Source organism: Myotis yumanensis, unplaced genomic scaffold (assembly GCF_028538775.1).
Source record: "Myotis yumanensis isolate MYYU_CA2020_CCGP unplaced genomic scaffold, mMyoYum1.0.hap1 SCAF_9, whole genome shotgun sequence".
Taxonomy (NCBI): domain Eukaryota; kingdom Metazoa; phylum Chordata; class Mammalia; order Chiroptera; family Vespertilionidae; genus Myotis; species Myotis yumanensis.
Window position 1 is genome coordinate 30740369 of NW_027223760.1, and position 24964 is coordinate 30765332.

Sequence of the window (24964 nt, forward strand, 5' to 3'; positions counted from 1 at the left end):
TGGCACACCTGCTATTCTAATATTGTTACGTTTCACATTGTCCCACAGTTCCCTTAAGCTGTCCTCCTGTTTTTTATTTTTTTGTTTTGATTTTTGTTTTCTGATTGAGTGATATTTTCAACTCTGTCTTCTAATTCACTGATTCGATCCTCAGCTTCCCCTGATCTGCTGTGTATTCCTTCCAATGTGTTATTTGTGTTATGTCATTCTTTATGACATAAAGACCGTTCTTTTTTCATAGTTACTATATCTTTTTTCATGCTGTTGAGCATGTTTACCATCATTACTCTGAACTCTGTTTCAGATAAATTTCTTATCTCTGCTTCATTTATTTCTTCTTCTGGAGAATTCTCTAGTTCTTTCATTTGGAGGTTGTTTCTTTGTCTTCTTATTTTGGCTATCTGTTTGGGTTTGTGACTATGTATTAGGTACAGTAGGTACTCAGGTTACGTTGGAGATCCGTTTCTACGGCATGACGGAACCCACCTACATAAGCACCTACGTTTCTCACATGGAGCACATATGCAGCAATAATGAAGTGAAACAGTAAAAAAATTAAAAAGTTAACAATTCCTGACCTTTACTTGTGGTAAATAAATAATAAAAATCATAAAGCACATATGTACATACATTGAAATAACGGAACTTTTTTTTCTTTTTTGTAATTACTGTAAATGGGAGATGGCGACATAACCACGAAACTACGTACGTCGAGTCCGACATAACCTGAGGACTGCCTGTAGATACGTTACACCTCTCAATCTCTAGTGCAGGACAGCATCAAAAGCTTTCTGACTAATTAGATTAGGCAAAAACTCAAAGCCTCTGGAGACTGCCTCTGCCTACAGACTGATGGGATTCTAACTTAATTGCCCCTTAGGTGTGGGGAGAGGTTTTTTTTCCCCAACAGGGTGGGGCAGTTGCTACTGTCCAGTGGCTAATTGTTATTTTAAATCTCTTAAGTGGCCTTAAGACAGGTGTTTTCCAATAGGGTGTGTCGACTGTTTTCCCCCCAGGCAAGGCAAATGTCTATGTGGGAAAGAGGTCCTCTGCTGTGTGAGGGAATAACTCAGCCCAGGGGACATGGGGTGTCTGCCTTCTGAGCTCTATCCCCCAAGTCCCCAGTCCTGACTTCTGCTCTCACACCTCCAGTCCACTTCACCTTTCCTCTGCTGGAGCACAGGGTGGGTGGCTCCACAGGGACTTTTGTGGGTTGGCCCTTTAAGAGGATGCCTGGATTTTCAGCTTGTCACTCCCTGGCAGAGAGTACCCCACTGTTTTTCACAGCCAGATGTTATGTGGGTACCCTTCTCAATTCTGGTGTTCTCTGCTGGGTTGCTCAGCTTAGGAATTAGACCCCAGAGTTCTCAGTGGCAACCCCCACACAGCTTAGATATCTCTCTGGGACTTCAGTTGCTGTCTTTGTACACCCAGCCAGGCCAGCCCTTTCGCGCCTCTGCCCCTCCTACCAGTCTCTATGTGGTCTCCACTTTCGGTCCTCAGGTATCAGGATTCTCTCCTGTGAGTTTTCTATTGATTATTCAGGAAGTTTTTCTGTATTTTAGTTGTAATTCTAGTTTGTTCGTGGGAGCATGTCTGTATAGCATCCACTTACTCTGCCGCCATTTTTAATCCATAAGTGACCTTTTGAAATGAGCTTTTTCTCCCCACGCAGAATAATACCTTTAAGATCCACCCAATTTGTTGCACATATCAGTAGTAGGTTCCCCTCTATTGTTGACTAATATTTCATGGTATGCATGTACCACAGTTTATTTGACCATTAAGTTATTTAAGGAGATCTGTTTTAAGTTTTGTGCTTGTTAGAGCACAGGTCCTTCTCTGCTAGGGGCTGTACCCCCATGGACACCAGGTATTAGACGGAGAAGACATGAGTAGTCATAGGTGTATAGTAGAGTCTTTATTATAGACCATACGAAGCTTCTTGCCAAATAGTGACATCAATGTTTGGGTTATAGAAAGGTACACCTGCGCATTGTGTACAGTACAATCGCTGTGTCCTTGCTAAGATTGGCCTTGAATATCCAGCGTATTCTGGACAGGGCCCCCACACTCAAATTGGCCTTGGACATCCGGCCTATTTTGATTAGGGTTCCCATAGTGCTCTTATGAATAGCACTGAATTAAGACGTTTGTGTTCAGATTTGTGAACCGAAGTTTATTCTCTGGGATGCCCAAGGAGTGACATTGCTGATTCATATGATAAATGTTAATGTTTAGTTTTTTTCAGAAAATACCAATCTGTTTTTCAGAGTGGCTCTTCCATTTTATATTCCCACTGGAAATGTTTGAAAGATCCAATTTCTCCAAATTTTTACCAGCTTTTGGTATTGTCATTACTTTAAAAAAATGTTTTTATTGATTTTTAGAGAGAGAGAGGAAGGGAGAGGGATAGAGAGATAGAAACATCAACGAGAGAGGAATGTCATCGACCTGCTGTCTCCTGCATGGTCCCTATTGGGGATCGGGCCCATAACCGGCACATTGCCTTGATGGGGAATCGAACCAGCGACTTCTTGGTTCCTGGGTGAATGCTCAGTCACCGAGCCACACTGGCCAGGCTGTTACTACTTTTTGTTTGAGCTCTTTTAGCTATGTACTGGTATCTCATCATGATCTTAATTTGCATTTGCCTGATAGCTAGTGATGTGGAACATCTTATGTGCTTATTTGCCATGAGTATATCATCAGTGAAATGTCTCTTCATGTCTTTTGTTCATTTTCTAATTAGGATTTTTTATTTTTGAGTTTGAGAGTTCTTTATTTCTCGTAGATATGTACCCTTTGTCAGATCTGTATTTTGCAAATATTTTCTCTTAGCGTGGAACTTGTTTTTTCATCCTCTTTATATGTCTTTTTCAGAGCACAAATTTTAAATTTTGATGAAATCAAATTCATGTATATTTTTCTCTTATGGACTATGTTTTTAATATGGCTAGGGACTCTTCAATAAGTTCTAGGTCCTTAAGATGTTGTCCTGTTTTCTTCTAAATGTTTAAAAATTTTTGTTTTATATTTAAATCTGATCTACTCTGAGTTAATTTTTATATAAAATCTGAAGTTTAGGTTAAGGCTTAATTTTTTGTGAGTACCAGCACAATTTGTTGAAAGATTTTTATTCTTCCACTTAATTGTTTTCACACTTTTGTCAGAAGTCAGTTGGGCTTACTTGGTGTGGATGTATTTCTGGTTGCTTTATTCTGTTCCTTTTATCTATGCTGCTGTTATTCTGCCAATATCACCCTGTCTCAATTACTATCTATATACATAAAAGGCTGATAAGCTAAGTGTCCGTCCGACCGGTAGCTATGGCACACACTGACCAGTAGCTATGACATGCACTGACCACCAGGCGGGCAGATGCTCAACGCAGGAGCTGCCGAGCTGCATTGACTTGGCAACAGCGGTTCTCGGGTGACGCACCCTAGAACCAGAGAGGAGGGAGCATGATTCCTCGCAGGGCTGCATGATTCCACCTTCGGCCTTGGGTTATGTTGTTGCTGGGGCACTGTCAGCCCCGAATCTGGTTTACTGCACACTTGCGTTTGCATTCCACACCCTGTATGACAGCAACTTTGCAGAGTGCCCTCTTGCACTCTGGGACCCTTCTGGGGAAGTCAGAGAGCCGGTTTCAGCAGGATCCCCACAGGCCAGGCTGAGGGATCCCACCTGCCCAAGGGCTCCCCCCCTCACTCCACAGACACCAGGGAGGGACCAAGGGAGGTTGGCTCCAGGGTGTGTCTGGCCCATCTCACCCAGTCCGGCCCCACTGGCCACCTTCTAATTAATTTCCTTTCAATGTGCACAAATCCATGCACCGGGTCACTAGTATCTATATGTCTTAAAATTGATTGTGATTCTTCTCACCTTTTCTTTTTCAAAATTGCTTTAGTTCTTCCAGTTCCTTTTGTTTTCCCTACATCTTGAAATAATCTTGTCTATATCTACAATGAAATTTTGTTTAAGCTATAGATCAATTTGGGGAGACTTAACATCTTTACTGCACTGAGTCTTCCAACCCATGAACACAGTATATTATCAGCATTTTTTTGTTGTTGTTAATACTCACCTGAGGATATTTTTCCATTGATTTTTTAGAGAGTGGAAGGGGTGGATAAGAGACAGAGAGAGACATATCGATGTGAGAGAGACATATCGATTGGTTGCCCCTGCATGCATGCCAGCCAGGGCTGGGGATTGAACCTGCAACTGAGGTACATGCCTTGACTGGAATTGAACCTGGAACCCTTCAGTCTGTGGGCCAACACTCTATCCACTGATCCAAACTAGCTAGGGCAAGTATATTATCAGCATTTTGTACTTGTCAGCATGAAGATACTTTTACATCTCTGTCAAAAATTAGGTGGCCCTGCTTGTGTGTGTGTCTATTTCGTTTCATTCATCTATGTGTCTATCCCTCCCCTTCCCTTGGTCAATATCAGACATTCTTGATTATCGTAGCTATATAAGTTTTGAAATTGGATAGAGTGATTTCTCTACTTTGTTCTTCTTTTCAATATTGATTTAGTTATGCATTTGCCTTTCTATATAAGTCTTAAGGTAATGTCTAACTTTACAAAATAATGTTGCTGGGATTATATTAGGAATTGTGTTAAATTTGTAGATTGTATTAAGGAGAATTGACATTTTTGCTACGTTTATTACGCCTATCCATGAACACCGTGTTTCCATTTATTTAGATCTTCTTTGATTTCTTTTATTAGTATTTTGTAATTTTCAGCATATAAATCCTATACATGTTTTGTTAGTTTTGCACTTAAGTTGTTTAGAACCAACTGCCATTTACTTATAGGGGTATTCAAGTTAATTTCTTATTGGGGTAAGTTGTGGTAGTTTGTGCTTCTTGAGGAATTGGTTCATTTCACTTACATTGTTACATTTATGTGAGTCATGTTCTTAGTATTCCCTTACTCTTTTTATGTCCCTTGATCTGTAGTGATACCCTTTTTCATTCCTTCTTGGTCCTTTATATCTTCTCCTTTATCTTGTCAGTCTTGCTGGAAGCTTGTTAAGTTTATTGACTTATTCAGATAACCAGTTTTTTGTTTCATTGACTTTTCAGTTCCATTGATTTCTGCTCTTATATTATTTTCTGCCTCTGTGACACCTGAAACAGCGGGACAGCCTTCTCCATACTATGGACAACATGGAAGTTCAGGCTCCCCGTAGACGTCTATTGATACATCCCTGTCTGGTAGGGTTTATGGGTGCCTATTGACTCCTTTCCATGTGTTTTTCATTGACACTTTTAAGGAGTGGGCACATGGGCAGGGAAAGGAGGTTACTGGTAGGCAGTAATAAAAGTCCTGACTAATAGGCCTCCTCTGATGCCAGCACAACATAGAGGTGGAAGAGTATCTCATTACCATGCTGGAGGTGCAAGTTCAGGCTCCTGTAACCAAACTGAATGAAGGTGTGTGCCTGCCCAATGTGCAGCAGAGCCAAACACTGAACATCGAGGTTTGCAGTGGAGAAATTGGAGCTGTTTATTTGCAGGGTGCCAAGCAAAGGAAATGGGAAGCTGTCACTTTCAATCAAGGGTTTTTAAAGACAAAGATTGAGGGTTAGGGAATCACAGGTGAAGCTGATTGGTTAACTCTTTGTCAGGGCCAGCCTGACAGGTTGAACCGGGCTGAAGTAAGGAGGTAGGAATTGAGAAAAGAAAGAAAGACAGGAGAGCGGAATCGGGAGGACTACAGATCAATCGAGGAACTGCAGTAAGTTTATTAACCACGCAATGCCTTCTATACACAAAACACTGAATAGGAGGTCTGTCAAGAGGAATGTATTCTTTGTTCCTCTTAATCTCTAAGGGAGAGACAGAGCAGAAGGACAAATTCTCAGTACAGCAAATCTCAGTAAATAGTTACAGACTTCTTGATAAGCCATGAAAGGCTATTCTCATTCTACAAAGGTTGCTCTCATTCTACTGATAACCGCCATCCAAACAAGTCTGGGAAAACTGTGGGTAAGGGTCCCAGCCTTGCTAGCCCCTTCAGGTGCAAGGACCGTGTCAGCTTACACCCGGTCTCCAACAACTCTTGTGCAAGCTTCAGTGGTTTTCTCTAGTCTGATTTAGTTTCTGATGTCATCTTGTCTGGAACCTTAGAACTGTATGCAGGTAATCTAAACAGGTTGAGGAACCAAGATTCTGCAAAATATCTCATGATTGTGCATCAGTGATGTAATCTTCAAAGCAGAGGACAGAAACTGAACATTTTGTGAACTTTGTTATTGTTTAAGCTGCCAATTGCTTTATACTTAACTAGCTACATTTATGTTATCTCAAGCAAAGCATACTTTTAAACATGTTTTTCTTGGAACTTGCTTTACTGCAGGCCTCTAGGATCTGACTAACATACTTTTTAAATCTTTGACTATAAACTATGTGACAACCAAAGCAATTGAAACATTTAAATAAAGCTTATCTATACCTACAACTCTAGACTTTATATAGTACCTAAACATATTTACTATTAACTGTTGGATTCACTCATATGGTCTCCAATGAGACTGCAAGGGGCCTCGTTACAACCTAATGGGGATCAAAGCCTCAGCTCTCACCAGAGCTCTCTGACATGCCCAGCAGGGGATAGTTAAGGGCACCTGTTTTTGTTTGGCCAAGGTGGAAGTCTAGACTTCCCACCAGTCTCTGATAGTGGGAAAGGGGAGTGCATCTCCCCTCCCCCCTCCCCCCCATCAGGTGGAGTAGAGCAGTTACTGTTTAAAAGTTTTCTATTTTGTTAGGCTGCCCTTTCCCTGGTCCTTTGGATAGAGGAAGCATGCTTCTGTGAGTTTTTTTGTTGTTTTACACCTGTTAGTATTTTGGGTATGATGGCTTCATCAACACCCACTTTATTATAGAAGGCTAAAAGAAAACCTAGGTTCCTTGGGTTCTGAGGCCTCTAGCTGGTCTGCCACCTTTTCTCTACCTTATACAGTCTTCAGTCTTTTTATGATTGTTTTATATAGAATGTCTAGGGTTTTAGCCATATTTATCTGGAGGAATAGGACAAATGTGTTTATGCCATCTTTCTCTTCTGCAAAATGCATTGTTACATATTTATAGGTTTTAATTATATGTGTTGGGTAGATCTCTCAGTTTGGAGCCTGTGTTTTCATTTTCTTCATAGCAATCTTTTGACTAGTTGTAGTTCTTAATTAACTTCAATGAAAAATTCTGTTGAAATTCCTGTTTGGATTGTTATTAAAACTGAATTGAATCTGTAGGTATGTTTGGGGAGACTTGCCATCTTTAACATCATGGACTTTTTTTTATTACTTAGATATATTTTAAGGTTTTAAAATGTAGCTTGACATTTTTCTCCAATGGCCTTATACATTTTTAAAAATTTATTCCTAAGTACTTAACATACTTTTATTGTTATTGTAAAATGGATTTTAAATTTTAAAAAATGTGTTTATTGCTTATAAATACAAATAAAATTGACCTTTGGATTGTTTTATGAATTTTATTTAGCAAAACTGTATCTGAGAATCTTATTACAGTCTCCTTGGTACAAATTACAGCATCAAGTTTATATTAACCCTTTGAGTGCCAACCAATATCCTAGGAACTATGCTAAAATTGCCAATTCATTTTTGCTGATTTTACAGCAGTTTAGGAAAATAATTATGAATTGCAAGTAAATGAAGTTACATATTCAAAAACTTAAGGAAACCTTTACTGCATTTGTTTTCATCTTTGACATATATTGTTTGCTGATTGTATTATAAAATACTAGTAGAAAAAAAAATTTGAACAACACATATAATGTTAAAATAAAGCGCTCCCGGCACTTTTGGCAAAAGACAGGAGGAGCGCGATTGGGCTCCCGGGCACTCTAGGGGTTAAATATACAAACATTTAACTACAAATTTAGATTTTAACTCATACATAATTATTTATTGACTTACCAAGCACTATAAAAAATTATTCCTTTCCCCCTCCCTAAAGGAACATTATTTGCACTTATTAAAGGGAAATAGAATAGTATTTCCTAATCTCCCAAGGAAATTTTAAACAAAACAAGTATGTCTGTGCTCCACTTTCAAAAATCCTGATTCTATAGGTTCAGAGTGAACCAGAGCTCTCTGTTCTTTTAGTAGTCTCCCATGTACTTCTGCATATTCCTATCTGAAAACCACTGTTAAGAGAAATTGCTAAACAAGAAAAAGAGTAGTCCATAGGGATGTTTATTTGGAGGAGTAGCTCATTGAAAATTATGGGGACTAGGTGTGGGATACGTATAGACACACACATAAAATCCATATATGTACATAAACTGAATTGTTTTGTGTTAAGTAGCAGCAGGTATGAATTTGAAGAGCATCCTATATAATAAAAGAGAAACATGTAAATTAACCATCCCTCTGCTACGCTCACCAGCCAGAGTGGGTATGCAAATTAACCCGACAAAGATGGTGGGTTAATTTGCATACACAGGTGTCAAGGGCCCCAGGAGGCAACGGCAGCGGCCACGGGCTCCCGGGACCATTGCCGGCCCTGGGAGATGAGGCTGGCCGCGCCAAGCCACGCCTGCGGGCTCCCAGGACCATTGCTGGCCCCGGGAGGCGAGGCCGTAGCCGGGACCTTCGCTGGTAGAGAGCAGAGTGGGAGAGCGGATGGAGAGTGGGAGGTTTGGAGGACTTGGCAGAGCAGGAGGCCGCTGGACATAGAGCAGAGCGAGAGAGAGGGCGGCTTGGAGTGCGTGTCTTCCTCTGTCACCCCAGCTTCCTCATCACAGCTGTGGAAACTGACAGCAGGGAGGAGGAAGTCCCACCCCTACGGAATCAGCCGTTGGTCAGACAGCTCTCAGCGGCCTGACAGCTAGGACTCTCATTCATTTGCATCTCAGACCATGACAGTAGAGAGGTGGGACTATGTCTAAAGAACAACTGTTGATACAACGTAGCTCTGAAGAGCAACGTGCATCTGATCTTGAAAGAAGGCGGCGCCTGCGACTGATGTATCTGAAGAGCAGCTACTGGAAAAACGTTGCTCTGATGCCGAAAAACACTGGTGTCATCAACAGAAAATGTCTAAAGACCAACGTGCCTTTGAAGTTGAAAGAAGGCGGTGGCGACGACAGAATATGTCTAGAGAACAGTCATCAACAAGTACCACCAGTACTGGTAGGAACTGCCTTCTCAGCAAAAATGGGAGTATGTGAGGATGTAATCTTTGAACATAGTTGTGGTGGAATCACTGTTACATGTGAATATTGCCTATCACTAAATTTCTCTGATGAAAAACCATCCGATGGAAATTTACTCGATGTTGTAGCAAAGGGAAAGTCTATCCAAATGATATACATTTTCCAGATTACCCGGCATATTTAAAAAGATTAATGACAAACGAAGATTCTGACAGTAAAAATTCCATGGAAAATATTCGTTCCATAAATAGTTCTTTTGCTTTTGCTTCCATGGGTGCAAATATTGCATCGCCATCAGGATATGGGCCATACTGTTTTAGAATACATGGACAAGTTTATCACCGTACTGGAACTTTACATCTTTCGGATGGTGTTTCTTGGAATTTTGCTCAACTCTATATTTTGGATACAGCCGAAACTTCAAGTAAAAGATTAGCAATGCCAGAAAACCAGGGCTGCTCAAAAAGACTCATGATCAACATCAACCTCATGCATGAAATAAGTGAACTAACAAATCATACAAGATGCTACATGAGGTAGAAAAGGAAGCCCAGTCTGAAGCAGCAGCAAAAGGTATTGCTCCCACAGAAGTAACAATGGCAATTAAATACGATCGTAACAGTGACCCAGGTAGATATAATTCTCCCTGTGTAACCGAGGTTGCTGTCATATTCAGAAACGAAGATGGAGAACCTACTTTTGAAAGGGACTTGCTCATTCATTGTAAACCAGATCCCAATAATCCAAATGCCACTAAAATGAAACAAATCAATATCCTGTTTGCTACATTAGATGCAATGACATATCCTATTCTTTTTTCGCATGGTGAAAAAGGCTGGGGAACATATATTACATTAAGACTCAGAGTTAACAGTGTAATCAACAATGATACTAGACAAAATGTAAGGACACGAGTCACACAAATGCAGTATTATGGATTTCATCTCTCTGTGCGGGACACATTCAATCCTATTTTAAATGCAAGAAAATTAACTCAACAGTTTATCGTGGATTCATATTAAAAAATGGAGGCCAATCGGATAAATTTCATCAAAGCAAACCAATCTAAGTTGAGAGTTGAGAAATATAGTGGTTTGGTGGATTATCTTAAATCTAGATTTGAAAATGACAATGTGTTGATTGGTAAAATGATAATACTTCCATCATCTTTTGAGGGTAGTCCCAGAAATATGCAGCAGCGATATCAGGATGCTATGGCAATTGTAACGAAGTATGGCAAGCCCAATTTATTCATAACCATGATGTGCAGCCCCAAATTGGCAGATATTGCAAACAATTTACAACGCTGGCAAAAAGTTGAAAACATACCTGACTTGGTAGCCAGAGTTTTTTGTTTGTTTGTTTTCAGAGACGGGGTCTTGCTATGTTGCCCAGGCTGGAGTGCAGTGGCTATTCACAGGTGCGATCCCACTACTGATCAGCACGGGAGCTTTGACCTGCTCCGTCTCTGACCTGGGCCGGTTCACCCCTCCTTAGGCAACCTGGTGGCCCCCCGCTCCCGGGAGGTCACCATATTGATGCCGAACTTAGTGCGGACACCCGATCAGCATAGCGCACTACGGCCCAAAACTCCTGGGCTCAAGCGATCCTCCAGCCTCAGCCTCCCGAGTAGCTGGGACTACAGGCGTGCACCATTGCGCCCGGCAGAGTTTTTAATATTAAGCTGAATGCTCTTTTATCTGTAAATTCCATTTATTTGGCAAAGTAATAGCTAAAATTCATGTCATTGAATTTCAGAAACACGGACTGCCTCATGCTCACATATTATTGATATTAGATAGTGAGTCCAAATTATGTTCCTCTAATTAATTCCCTTTCAATGTGCATGAATTCCGTGCACCAGGTCACTAGTGAACATTATAAAAGAACCTATTCCCAGTTTGGATGAGATTGGTTGATTTTAGTGCTTGGTAGATTTGTATTAAAACTTAAAAATGTGAGCTCATGGATGTAGAGAACAAATTGGTGTTTGCCTGAGGAAGGATTGGGGTGAATGAAATGGGAGAAGAATCATAGAGTATAGATTTCTAATTATAAAGTGAATGTCATGGGAATATAATGTATAGTATGGTGACTGTAGTTAATAATATAATGTATTGCATATTTGAAAATAGCTAGCAGAGTGGATCTTGAAAGTTCTTAACCACAAGAAAATAATTTTGTCACTGCATCGTGATGGATGTTAACTGAACTTATTGTGGTGATTATTTTACAATACATACAGATATCAAGTCATTATGTTGTACACCTGAAAGTAATACAATGTTATGTCAGTTATACCTCAATTTTTGTCTTTTTCAGTTGGAGTCATTCGATGTCCAGTTTGTAGCCAAGAATGTGCAGAGCGACACATCATAGATAATTTTTTTGTGAAGGATACTACTGAGGTTCCCAGTAGTACAGTAGAAAAATCTAATCAGGTAAGTGTATTAAGTCTTGAATCTTGTGCTGCCTCTTTTTTTATTTTTAAATATATTTTTATTGATTCAGAGAGGGAGAGGGAGAGAGGGATAGAAACATTAGTGATGAAAGAGAATCATTCATTGGCTGTCTCCTGCACAGCCTCTACTGGGGAGCGTGCCTGCAACTTGGGCATGTGCCCTGATGGGGAATTGAACCATGACTTCCTGGTTTATAAGTTGACACTCAATCACTGAGCTACACCAGCCAGGCCTTTTGCCTTCTCTTAATGAGGCAGGCAGAAATGTTGGAGGACTTGAAAATAAAAGGTGTCAAATATTAGAGCATTATATCTATGAAATGATGTAATATTTTAAAGGTATATATGTATATGAAGAATAATGACTAATTCATCTGAAGTAATAAAATAGTGCAATGTAGAAGCTCTGATGACACTTCTATCTTACCTGTCCTGGCAGAGAAAACCATTATTCTATATTTGACATTATTTCATTTCTTTGAAATTTTACGCTGTATTGACAATTAGAATTTTTATTTTAAGCCCTCCCTTTAAAATTTTTTTCTGTTTTAATTATAAGCTCTATATTGATATATACGAAAATTTTCATGTCTTTGATCCAGTACAGTTTCTGCATTATAAGAAAGTCTTCTTTTCTACATGGTATTTCTTTGAAAGCCTCATTTGGTAGCATTGTCCAAGGTATTACATTTAGAGGTCCAATGGTGTTTTTCTTTTTTCCTTACTTCCATAAACCCACATGTAGAAGATTTCTGTTGGCCTCTTATATCTAAATGTCAGGTTCCTAGTGGATGTACTCCAGCGGAGGTGAGCTATAACTCTGCAGTATATGCTAAATTTAAGTGTAGTGTATTAGTCTGTTTTTGGATCATGAATCATTGATAGTTTCTCTAGGCCAGTGGTCGGCAAACTCATTAGTCAACAGAGCCAAATAACAACAGTGCAACGATTGAAATTTCTTTTGAGAGCCAAATTTTTTAAACTTAAACTATATAGGTAGGTACATTGTTATTAACTTAATTAGGGTACTCCTAAGGCTTAGGAAGAGCCACACTCAAAGGGCCAAAGAGCCACATGTGGCTCCCGAGCTGCAGTTTGCTGACCACGGCTCTAGGCAGTTTCTTCAATTTGGAACAGAAGATCTCTGAAGGAACTGAATCTGAGTATAAAAAAATGATTGTTAACCTAAAATGTAAAAATCTAAAAAGTAATATTTTGGACTCTTCAGTAATCACACAGCTAAAGTTTCTGTACTTTCATTTTCAGTGTTTTTTCCAGTGGGAGCTATAGGAACTTAGGGTTCACTTTAAATGAATATGACCACTACTAACTAAAATATCTCTTTTTGTTTAAAAAATATCCACAACTCTTCCTAATGTGAACTTTCATCAAGGTCAAAACAGGGTTGGGTGCAGAGAATAAACTTTTCTAATTGTTGTGAAATCAGCTTTAAGGAATGGAATAATCATTATGTGAGCTACAGTGTAAAATAGCCCCATTGAAAGTTCCCTTCTGAATACTACTGACTTTGTTTCTGTTGTCTAGCGTGCCCTATCATTTTGCTTTACATATGATAATATTTTCAGATGTATTTTGTTAGTCATATCACACATCAATTACAGTTTAGGTGAACTCTAGTAGTACATGTGAATGATCAAACCAGAAGATTAAAAAACAAAGCAGCGTAAATAATCAACAGGGTGGAGAAATGATAAGACATGAAATTATGATAGGTGAGAATGGAAGGAATTCAAATCTAAAGGATAATTTTAAGAGGCTGTTTTATGTCTCTTTATAATCAATTGGTTTTCAGTGTTTATTTACTCTGCTTCTATTACAGAAACATAAAATAAGTTATAATCAATTAAACTAGAGATAGAGTCCAATAGACATCTTCAATGTTAAGTGGAGGTGGGAAGAGTATTAAGTTTGGTTCAAAGAATAAGATGCTTGTAGGGATATTTTGGGAACAGAGACTTAGGTGATAATGTAGGATGAATTGGGGTTAGGAAGCAGTAGGTGAGAGGTAGAGCTGAACTAGCATGGTGGTGATAAGGGAAGGAAGGGGTAAGTTGTAGTCCACTCAGGACTTGATAATACCTGATTGCATGTGGAAGATGAGAGAGGCCCCACTGCCAAGATGGTGGTTCCTTTCCACAGATAAAGAGAGCAGGGAAGTAGACAGAAGTGAAGAGAATTGGTTTTGAATGTGACAAACTTGTCTATAAGATAGAAATGTCTTCTGTGGTCACACTGGAGCTCTGAAGAGTTTATAGCTGGACATAAAGTTTGAAAAACTTTTGTGATGGATAATTTCAACCATTCCCCAAAATTGAGTTTAGCACCATGTACCCATTAACTCAATAGTCCACAACCCTTGTTTTATGTAAAATAACCCTGACACCCCCCCATAAACACTAGATTATGTTGATGTTAATTTCTGGTTTTACATAATCTAATCCATAAATATTTCAGTATTTACTACTATGGAAAAAATAAATTTTTCTTTAAATATAGTCACCATATTAATTTATGTGTAAAATGTATAGTAATTCCTTAATATTATCAAACATTCAGACACTGATCAAATATCTCTATTTGTTGCAGTTTTTAAACAGTGGCTTGTTTATATAAGAATCCAATAAGGCCTACACAATGTGTTTGGTTGATTTATCTCAAAAATATCTTTAATCTCAAATTACCCCTTTGCCTCACTGGCTTTCTTTATCCTCTCTTCTAACATATTTGTTGGATAAACTGGGTATAGTTCAGTAGAGTTAGCCCTATTCTGAATTTTGCTGACCATTTCCATAAAGTCATTTAATGTGCTTTTCTCTCTTTTGTATTTTGTATAAACTAGAAATGAAAATGTAGAGGCTGGGTTAGATTCAGGTCCCATTGGGTGGAGGGGTGGAGGGGAGAGGGGGTGCGTAAATACTTTCATATGTCCATTTGTATTTCAATTGGGAAGCATATGATGTTTGGTTGTCTTTCTCTTTTCTGATGTTTATGTCCATTAGTGATCACTGCCAAATTCATATTTCATTAGGGCTTTGTGAAATGATTACATTTTCATTCTATCATTCCCCTTTATCTTAACACTACAATGAAAAGAGTTTTCTTTCTCTATTCTTTGGTTAAGCAGGGAAGGTAGGTTAAACATTGATTCTTTCCCTTTCGCTGCTAATTTTTATTTATTTATTTATTTATTTATTTATTTTATTTTTTATTTTTTATTTTTTTAATATATTTTATTGATTTTTTCACAGAGAGGAAGGGAGGGAGATAGAGAGTTAGAAACATCGATGAGAGAGAAACATCGATCAGCTGCCTCCTGCACATCCCCTACTGAGGATGTGTCCGCAACCCAGGTACATGCCCTTGACCAGAATCGAACCTGGGACCCTTTGGTCCACAGGCCAACGCTCTATCCACTGAGCCAAACCGGCTTCGGCAAATTTTTAAAAAATATATTTATTTTTTGATTTCACGGAGGAAGGGAGAGGAGAGAGATAGAAACATCCATGATTGAATCATTGATCAGCTGCCTCCTGCACATCCACTACTGGGGATCTAGCCCAAATCGGGGTATGTGCCCTGACCTGGAATGGAACCTTGATTTCCCGGTTCATAGGTCAACACTCAACCGCTGAGCCACACTGGCTGGGCTCATTGCTAATTTTTAGAGTAGTGACTTAGTTTCTTAGCATTTCTCAGAGGTGACTCCTGAGTGGTAGGTAGGTGTTCGTGTTTATCATTATAAAGTCATGGATTATTAACATAAAATGTGTTGTAGTTATTTTTATTGGTGCCCAAATTGTGCCATTAGGCAATAGGAGCCTCACATTGATTCCTGAGTCCTCCTGACACAATCACCATAGTCATTGCTGTTTCTCTTGCTTTCTCTTTTGACAAGATACTGGTCATTTTCTGTTCTAGACCTGGAACCAGCCATTTCTTCTAGGATCCTTGGTTTCTTTTAATCAGGAAAGGTATTTGGAGACCACAATATGGGTGCTAGGATGCTCAACACCATTGGGTTGATTATTTTACTATGTCTTTGAGGAGAATGATTTAATATACTTTTTACTTTAAAAAAGAGAAAGAGCCGAAACCGGTTTGGCTCAGTGGATAGAGCATCGGCCTGCGGACTGAAGGGTCCCGGGTTCGATTCCGGTCAAGGGCATGTACCAGGGTTGCGGGCACATCCCCAGTGGGAGATGTGCAGGAGGCAGCTGATCGATGTTTCTCTCTCATCGATGTTTCTAACTCTCTATCTCCCTTCCTCTCTGTAAAAAAATCAATAAAATATATTAAAAAAAAAAGAGAGAAAATACCTCAGAAGTGTGTATATATAAGTCTAATTTATAATTATAGGGTTTTACCTTTTTTTCTTTTAATCCTCACCCGAGAATATGTTCTCATTGATCTTTACGGAGAGAGGAAGGGAGAGTGGGAAACATCAATTAGTTGACTCCCATATGCACCCCAGCCTCGGATCAAACACACAACTTAGATATGTATCCTGACCAGGAATCGAACCTGAAACCTTTTGGTGTACAGGAAACTGCACCAACCAACTAAGCCACCCAGCCAGGGTGGGTTTTACTTTTTTTATTTTATACTAGAGGCCCAGTGCACAAATTTTGTGCATGGGTGGGATTGCCTATGGCTGGCAATCAGGGCCGATTGGGGCCAGACCAATCGGGGCCTGAAGGCCCCGGCAGGGTCAGGAGAGGAGGCGATGGTCACCGAGCGTAGAAGGAACAGATGCCGGATGCTGATGCCACCATCGTCGGTGCCCTGCCTCCCCCCCCCCCATCTCCTCCCCTCACCACTGCGCCACCACTGTGGTGGGTGGGCAGTGGGCTGATCAGGGCCTGCTGGCGGGGGGCAGGGATGGGGCATGGGAGGTTGGCCACTGGCCCTGAAGAGGGAGCCAGCCTTTTTGGCTCCCCTGGGAAAGGGGCCACGTCTGCTGCCACCCACCCCCAGTTCAGGGCCCAGCCCCGATTGGGCAATTGGGGCCTGTTGGCCGGGGGGAGGGATCGTGGGAGGTTGGCTGGCCGGGGGAGGTTGGCTATGGGAGTGCACTGACCACCAGGGGGCAGCTTCTGCCTTGAGTGTCTGGCCCCTGGTGGCTAGTACGTGTCATAGCGACCAGTCGTTCTGGTTGTTTGGTCGTGTAGATCGCTTAGGTTTTTATATATATAGATTTATCTCACTTCTACAGTACTAGAAATATTGGTCCTTAATTACATTGACATAATTATTTTCCCCAAATATATAAAAATATTTATATAGTGATGTGTTCATATATATTAAAATAAATATCAATGTAATACATAAGGTATCTGTATAAATAAATATTTACATTATGTATTATAGGTTATATGATAGTTTTGGTACAATCAGAAATCATTTTAATTCATTTTTAATGTTAATTATTTTGTTTTTAATTCTTTTTAAATTAAAAAAGTTTTAAATTGTAGTTGTCATATATTAGTTTCAGGTGTGCACCATAGTGACATTTATGTAACTTACAAAGTGATTACTTTATTAAGTCTCTTACCCATCTGACACCATACATAATTATTAAAATATTATTGACTACTAGAGGTCCGTTGCATGAAGAGATTCGTGCAATAGGCCTTCCCTTCCCCTGGCTGCTGGCACCAGTTTTCCTCCAGCACCCGGGACCCAGGCCTTCACTCCGGCCTGGAGGCTTCCATTTTCGCTGCTCCAGCCTGGAGCCTTCCGTCTTCGCTGCGCCGCTTTGTTGGGTTAATTTGCATACTCTCCTGATTGGCTGGTGAGCATAGCAGAGGGATGGTCAATTTACATGTTTGTCTATTACTAGGTAAGATAGTCTCTATGCAGTACTTTACATCCTGATGCCTATTTTTATAAATGGCAATTTGTAATTCTTAATCCTTTCATATTTTTCACCCAGTTGGCAACCATAACTTTGTTTTCTGTATCTATGGGTTTGTTTCTGTCTTATTTGTTGGTTTATTTTCTTTTTGGATATCACATATAAGTGAAATCATATGGTATTTGTCTTTGTCTGGTTTATTTCGCTTAGCTTAGTACCCCCTAGGTCCATCATGTTGTCACAAATGGCAAGATTTCAGTCTTTTTTATGACATCCTCACCAACTTGTTTATTGATTTATTGATAATATCCATTCTGACAGGTGTGAGGTGATACCTCATTGTGATTTTAACTTGCATTTCTCTGATGATTAGTGATGGTGAGCATCTTTTCATATGTCTGTTTGCTATCTGTATGTACTCTTTATTTTTTTTAAATATATTTTATTGATTTTTTTTACAGAGAGGAAGGGAGAGAGATAGAGAGTTAGAAACATCAATGAGAGAGAAACATCGATCAGCTGCCTCCTGCACATCTCCCACCGGGGATGTGCCCGCAACCCAGGTACATGCCCTTGACCGGAATCGAACCAAACCATCCACCGAGCCAAACTGGTTTCGGCTGTATGTCCTCTTTAGAGAAATGTCTATTCAGGCTCTCTGCCCATTTTTTTTTTTTTTTATATATTTATTGGTTTCAGAGAGGAAGGGAGAAGGAGAGAGAGAGTAGAAACATCAATGATGAGAGAGAATCATTGATTGGTTGCCTCCTGCACGCACCCCACTGGAGATTGAGCCTGCAACCCAGGCATGTGCCCTTGGCCAGAATCGAACCTGGGACCCTTCAGTCCGCAGGCTGACGCTCTATCCACTGAGCCAAGCCAGCCAGGGCATCTGCCCATTTTTTAATTGGATTGTTTGTTTTGATGTTGAGTTATATGAGTTCCTTATGTAGTTTGGATATTAATCCCTTATCAGATGTATCATTTGTGACTATCTTCTCTCATTCATTAAATTGTCTTTTTGTTTTGTTGATGGTTTTCTTCAATGTGCAAAAACTTCTTAGTTTGACATAGTCCCATTTGTTTATTTTGTCTTTTAAAAAAATATATATTGTTTTGATTTTTAAAGAGAGGAAGAGGGAGCATTATCCCAGTCCTTTGAGGTACTGCTTCCCAGCAATTGTTGACAGTTTGACTCAAATAAACTAACAAAAATTCTTTTTAATTACGAGTCCATTTTATTTATTTATTTTTAATTTTGTTTTATTGCTTAAAGTATTACAAAGAGTATTACATATGTCCTCTTCCCCACCCCCCTTGACCTTCCCCTGGCCTCCCCTACTCCCCAGTGTCTTGTGTCCATTGATTATGCTTATATGCATGCATACAAGTCCTTCGGTTGATCTCTTACCACGCCCTCCCCCCCCCCAAACCTCCCTGGCCTTCCTTCTTTAGTTTGACAGTCTGTTCGATGCTGTTCTGCCTCTGAATCTATTTTTGTTCATCAGTTTATAATGGTCTTTATTATCCATAAATGAGTGAGATCATGTGGTATTTTTCTTTCATTGACTGGCTTATTTCACTTAGCATAATGCTCTCCAGTTCCATCCATGCTGTTGGAAATGGTAAGAATTCCTTCTTTTTTACAGGAGGATAGTATTCCGTTGTGTAGATGTACCACAGTTTTCTGATCCATTCATCTGCTGATGGGCACTTAGGCTGTTTCCAAATCTTAGCTATGGTGAATTGTGCTGCTATGAACATAGGGATGCATATATCCTTTCTGATTGGTGTTTCTGGTTTCTTGGGATATATTCCTAGAAGTGGGATCACTGGGTCAAATGGGAGTTCCATTTTTAACTTTTTGAGGAAACTCCACACTGTCTTCCATAGTGGCTGCACCAGTCTGTATTCCCACCAGCAGTGCACGAGTGTTCCTTTTTCTCCGCATCCTCTCCAGCAATTGTTGTTTGTTGATTTGTTGATGATGGCCATTCTGACAGGTGTGAGATGTTACCTCATTGTTGTTTTCTTTGCACCTCTCGGATAATTAGTGACTTTGAGCATGTTTTCATATGTCTCTTGGCTTTCTGAATGTCCTCTTTTAAAAAGTGTCTATTAGGTCCTTTGCCCATTTTTTGATTGGATTGTTTATCTTCCTTTTGTTAAGTTGTATGAATTCCCTATAAATGTTGGAGATTAAACCCTTATCAGTGATAACATTGGCTAATATGTTCTCTCATGCAGTGGGCTTTCTTGTTTTGTTAATGATTTCTTTTGCTGTGCATAAGCTTTATATTTTGATGTAGTCCCATTTGTTTATTTTCTCTTTAGTTTCCAATGCCCTAGGAGCTGTATCGGTGAAGAAATTGCTTCGGCATATGTCTGAGATTTTGTTGCCTTTGGATTCCTCTAGTATTTTTATGGTTTCCCGTCTTACATTTAAGTCCTTTATCCATTTTGAGTTTATTTTTGTGTATGGTGTAAGTTGGTGGTCTAGTTTCATTTTTTTGTATCTATCTGTCCAATTTTCCCAGCACCATTTCTTGAAGAGACTGTTTTGACTACATTGTATGTTCTTGCCTCCTTTGTCAAATATCAATTGAGCATATTGGTTCGGGTTGATTTCTGGGTTCTCTATTCTATTCCATTGATCTATATGTCTGTTCTCGTGCCAGTACCAGGCAGTTTTGAGAACAGTGGCTTTGTAATACAGCTTGATATCTGGTATTTGGATCCCACCTACTTTGTTCTTCTTTCTCAGGATCGCTGCAGCTATTCGGGGTCTTTTTTTTATTACAGATGAATTTTTGGAGAGTTCATTCTAGGTCTGTGAAATATGCCGTTGGTATTTTAATGGGGAGTCCGTTGAATTTATATATTGCTTTGGGTAGTATAGACATTTTAATGATGTTGATTCTACCAATCCATGAACATGGTGTGTTCTTCCATCTGTTTATGTCTTCCTCTATCTCTTTTTTCAGTGTCCTGTAGTTTTCTGAGTAGAGGTCTTTTACCTCTTAAGCTTATTCCTAGGTATCTTAATTTTTTTGGTGTGATGGTAAATGGGATTGCTTTTTTAGTCTCTCTTTCTGTAAGTTCACTATTGGTGTATAGAAATGCCATAGATTTCTTGGCATTAATTTTGTATCCTGCTACATTGTCAAATTCATTTATTAAGTCTAATAGTTTTTTGATGGTGTCTTTAGGGATTTTTATGTGCAATATCATGTCATCTGCGAATAAGGACAGTTTTATTTTTTCAATTTGGATGCCTTTTATTTTTTCTTCTTGTCTAATCGCAATGGCTAATACTTCCAGTACCATGTCAAACAGGACTGGTGAGAGTGGGCTTCCCTGTCTTGTTCCTGTTCTTAGGGGAAATGGTGTTAGTTTTTGTCCATTGAGTATGATGTTGGCTGTGGGTTTGTCATATATGGCTTTTATTATGTTGAGGTATGATCCTTCTATTCCCACCTTGCTGAGAGTTTTTATCAAAAATGGGTGTTGGATTTTGTCAAATGCTTTCTCTGCATCAATTGATATGACTATGTGGTTTTTTTCTCTCAATTTGTTTGTGTGATGTATCACGTTTATTGATTTATAGATATTGTACCATCCTTGCATCCCTGGGATAAATCCTACTTGGTCATGGTGTATGATCCTTCTGATGTACTGCTGGATCCGATTTGCTAAGATTTTGTTGAGGATTTTGGCATCTATGTTCATGAGGGATATTGGCCTGTAATTCTCTTTCATGTGTTGTCTTTATCTGGTTTTGGTTTTAGGGCGATGCTGGCTTCATAGAATGAGCTTGGAAGTGTTCCTTCCTCTTGAATTTTTTGGAATAGCCTGAGGAAGATAGGTTTTAGTTCTTCCTTGAATGTTAGGTAAAACTCCCTTGTGAAGCCATCTGGCCCCAGGCTTTTGTTTGCTGGAAGCTTTTTGTTTACTGCTTCAATTTCTTCCAAAGTTATTGGCCTATTGAGATTTTCAGGTTCTTCCTGATTGGGTTTGGAAGGTTGTATTTTTCTAGGAATTTGTCCATTTCCTCCAGGTTGTCTAGTTTGTTGGAATAGCGTTGTTCATAGTATTTTTTAACAATCATTTGTATTTCTGTGGGGTCTGTTGTTATTTCGCCGCTATCATTTCTGATTTTGTTTATTTGGGTCCTCTCTCTCTGCTTCTTGGTAAGCCTGGCTAGAGGTTCATCAATCTTGTTTATCCTTTCAAAGAACCAGCTCTTGGTTTCATTGATTTTTTGTATTGTTTTTTTTTTGGTCTTTATGTCATTTATTTCTGCTCTAAATCTTTATTATCTCCTTCCTTCTGCTCACTCTGGCCTTTTCTTGTTGCTCTCTTTCTAATTCTTTGAGTTGTACAGTTAGGTGATTTACTATCATTTTTTCTTGTTTTTTGAGATAGGCCTGTAGAGCTATAAACTTCCCTCTCAGGACTGCTTTCATTGTGTCCCATAGGTTTTGGATTGTTGTGTTTTTATTGTCATTAGTTTCCAGGATGTTTTTAATTTCTTCTTTGATCTCATTGGTAACCCAATCAATATTTAATAACATGCTATTCAGCTTCCAAGTGTTTGAGTGTTTTGGATTGTTTTTATTGTAGTTTATTTCTACTATTATGCCATTGTGGTCTGAGAAGATGCTTGGTATGATTTCGTCTTCTTGAATATGGGGAGACTTTGCTTGTGACCCTATATGTGGTCTATTTTTGAAAATGTTCCATGTGCACTTGAGAAGAACGTATATTCCCTGGCTTTGGGGTGAAATGTTCTGAAGATGTCAATTAAGTCCATCTGATCTAGTGAGTCATTTAGGATTGCTGTTTCTTTGCTGATTTTTTGTCTAGAGGATTTATCCAGTGATGTCAGTGGTGTATTAAAGTCCCCTACTATGATTGTATTGTTGTCGATCTCTCCTTTGATATCTTCCAGGAGTTTTTTTTATGTATTTGGGTGCTCCTGCATTGGATGCATATATGTTTGTCAGGGTTATATCCTCTTGTTGTATTGATCACTTTAGTATTATGAAGTGGCCTTCCTTATCTCTTGTTATGGCTTTCACTTTGAGGTCTATTTTGTCCGATATAAGTATTGTTACCCCAGCTTTTTTTTTTCATTTCCATTTGCCTGAAAGATATTTTTCCATCCCTTCACTTTCAGTCTATGTGAATCCCTTATTCTGAGGTGGGTCTCTTGTAGACAGCAAATATATCAGTCATGTTTTTTTTTAATTCATTTAGCCACTCGATGTCTTTTGATTGGAGCATTTAGTTCATTTACGTTTAAAGTTATTATTGAAAGGTACCTGTTTGTAGCCATTTTTATTTTGTGTGCCTGTTTTCTTTCTTAGCTTTTTATTCTTTTTACACCATAACAAAAATTCTTATAAATAAATAAAATAAAGAGAGAAAGGGAGAGAGGTAGAGGGTTAGAAACATTGCTGAGAGAGAAACATCCATCAGCTGCCTCCTACATGCCCCCTACTGGGTATCGAGCCCACAACCAAGGTACATGCCCTTGACTGGAATTGAATGAAACCCTTCAGTCCGTGGGCCGACACTCTATCAACTGAGCCAAACCAGTTAGGACTGTTTTTTTCTTTTGTTTCCCTTGCCCAAGAAGACTTACCCAAAATAATATTACTGAGAGCAATGTTAGAGTTTACTGCCTGTGTTTTCATCTAGGAGTTTTATAGTTTCAGTGTTATTTTTAAGTCTTTAATCCATTTTGAGTTTATTCTTTTATATTGTGTGAGAAAGTGGTGTAGTTTCATTCTTTTGCACATATCAGTCCAGTTTACGCAACATTTATTGAAGAGACTATCTTTACCCCATTCTTGCCTCCTTTGTCATATATTAATTGACCATATAGATATGGGTTTATTTTTGGGTTCTCTATCCTGCTTCATTGGTCTGTGTGTCTTTTTATTCCAGTACCTACTGTTTGATTACTATAGCCTTGTTGTAATATAGTTTGAAATCAGATAGTATGATACTTTTAGCTTTGTTCCTTTTCAAAATTGCTTTGAGAACAAAGACAAAGTTTGGAATATTATAAGTTAGAGGATGGGCCTTATGGAATGTCAGTTTAAAACATCCGAAGAGGAGATGCTGTTTGTCTTGTGATGGTCTCTGAACCTTTGGCCTTAGAATCTCAGACCTCAGAGGAACAAAAGTAGGCTGATGATGTTGATATTTCTAATGCTGGTTTTACAAGTATTGGAAAAACTACAAGCTTGCGGTAACTGTTGCTATGGAAGAAGGAACTGCTGCTTTGTGTGGTGTGCACAGAAATTGCCAGCAAATAGGAAGCCCACTAAGAAGATTAAGTCCTTTCTTCCTCTGGCATTGCAGTACCACCTATTCTTGGGATGTAATGTGAAACCAGCTCATAAAACAAAAATATGGCTTGCTGAGTAAGAGTACTGAAGAATAGAATTGGTGCTGAAAGTAGAGATTATGGAGTTGTGTCTGTCAAAACAGAAAGCAAGAAAGATAGTAAGAATATGTGTATGCACTGGAGATTCTTAATCAAATCGTCATCTTTTAAAGTTACTTGAAGTAAATAATTATTCTCTACATGGCTAAGCCACCCACTTGATAAGACAGGTTCATTTGTTTCATTTTTGCTTTTGATGTTTAAGGATTTAAATTTTTTAATTTGTGTAACTGTATATAAAACATTTATATAGTTCTAAAGTAAAATCTGTAGCACAGGGTGTATTCAGATAACTCAGACATCTATCCCCATCTCATCTACCTGACTACCTTGTTTTATTCTCTGCCTTATAGAGAATTTCCTTAATGGTTTATCCTTTTACTAAAGGCCCGGTGAACAAAAATTTGTGCACTCGGGAGTGGGGGGGAGGGGGTCCCTCAGCCCGGCCTGTGCCCTCTCACAGTCTGGGACCCCTCGGGAGATAACGACCTGCTGGCTTAGGCCTGCTCCCGGGTGGCAGAGGGCAGGCCCAATCCCTAGGTGCAGCCCCTGGTTGGGCTCAGAGCAGGGCCGATTGGGGAGTTGGGGCGCTGCCCCCTGTCATGCACAGAGCAGGGCGGATTGGGAGGTTGCGATGCCACCCCTAGTCACGCTCAGGGTAGGGCCGATTGAGGGGTTGGGGCACCGCCCCCTGTCACACTCAAGGCAGGGTCGATGGGGAGGTTGCGGCACCACCCCCTGTCACGCACAGAGCAGGCCCAATCAGGGGATTGGGGCACTGCCCCCTGTCACTCACAGAGCAGGGCCAATCAGGGGGTTGGGGGTGCTGCCCCCTGTCACCCACAGAGCAGGGCCGATCAGGGGGTTGGGGAGCTCCCCCCTGTCACACACAGAGCAGGGCCCATCAGGGGGTTGGGGAGCTCCCCCCTGTCACTCACAGAGTAGGGCCGATAGGGGAGTTGGGGCACCGC

The 24964-nt window shown here is 39.6% G+C and overlaps 1 protein-coding gene across 2 annotated transcripts in view; it reads left to right on the forward strand.

Annotated features, from left to right (window-relative positions):
- TRIM24 (tripartite motif containing 24) overlaps window positions 1-24964 on the forward strand; it is a 109292-nt gene that overhangs the window by 23701 nt on the left and 60627 nt on the right. For both annotated transcript variants that reach the window (XM_070423984.1, XM_070423985.1), the window contains exon 2: window positions 11523-11641. In XM_070423984.1, coding sequence (XP_070280085.1) covers window positions 11523-11641 — 119 coding nt within the window. The remainder of the gene's footprint in view (window positions 1-11522; window positions 11642-24964) is intronic.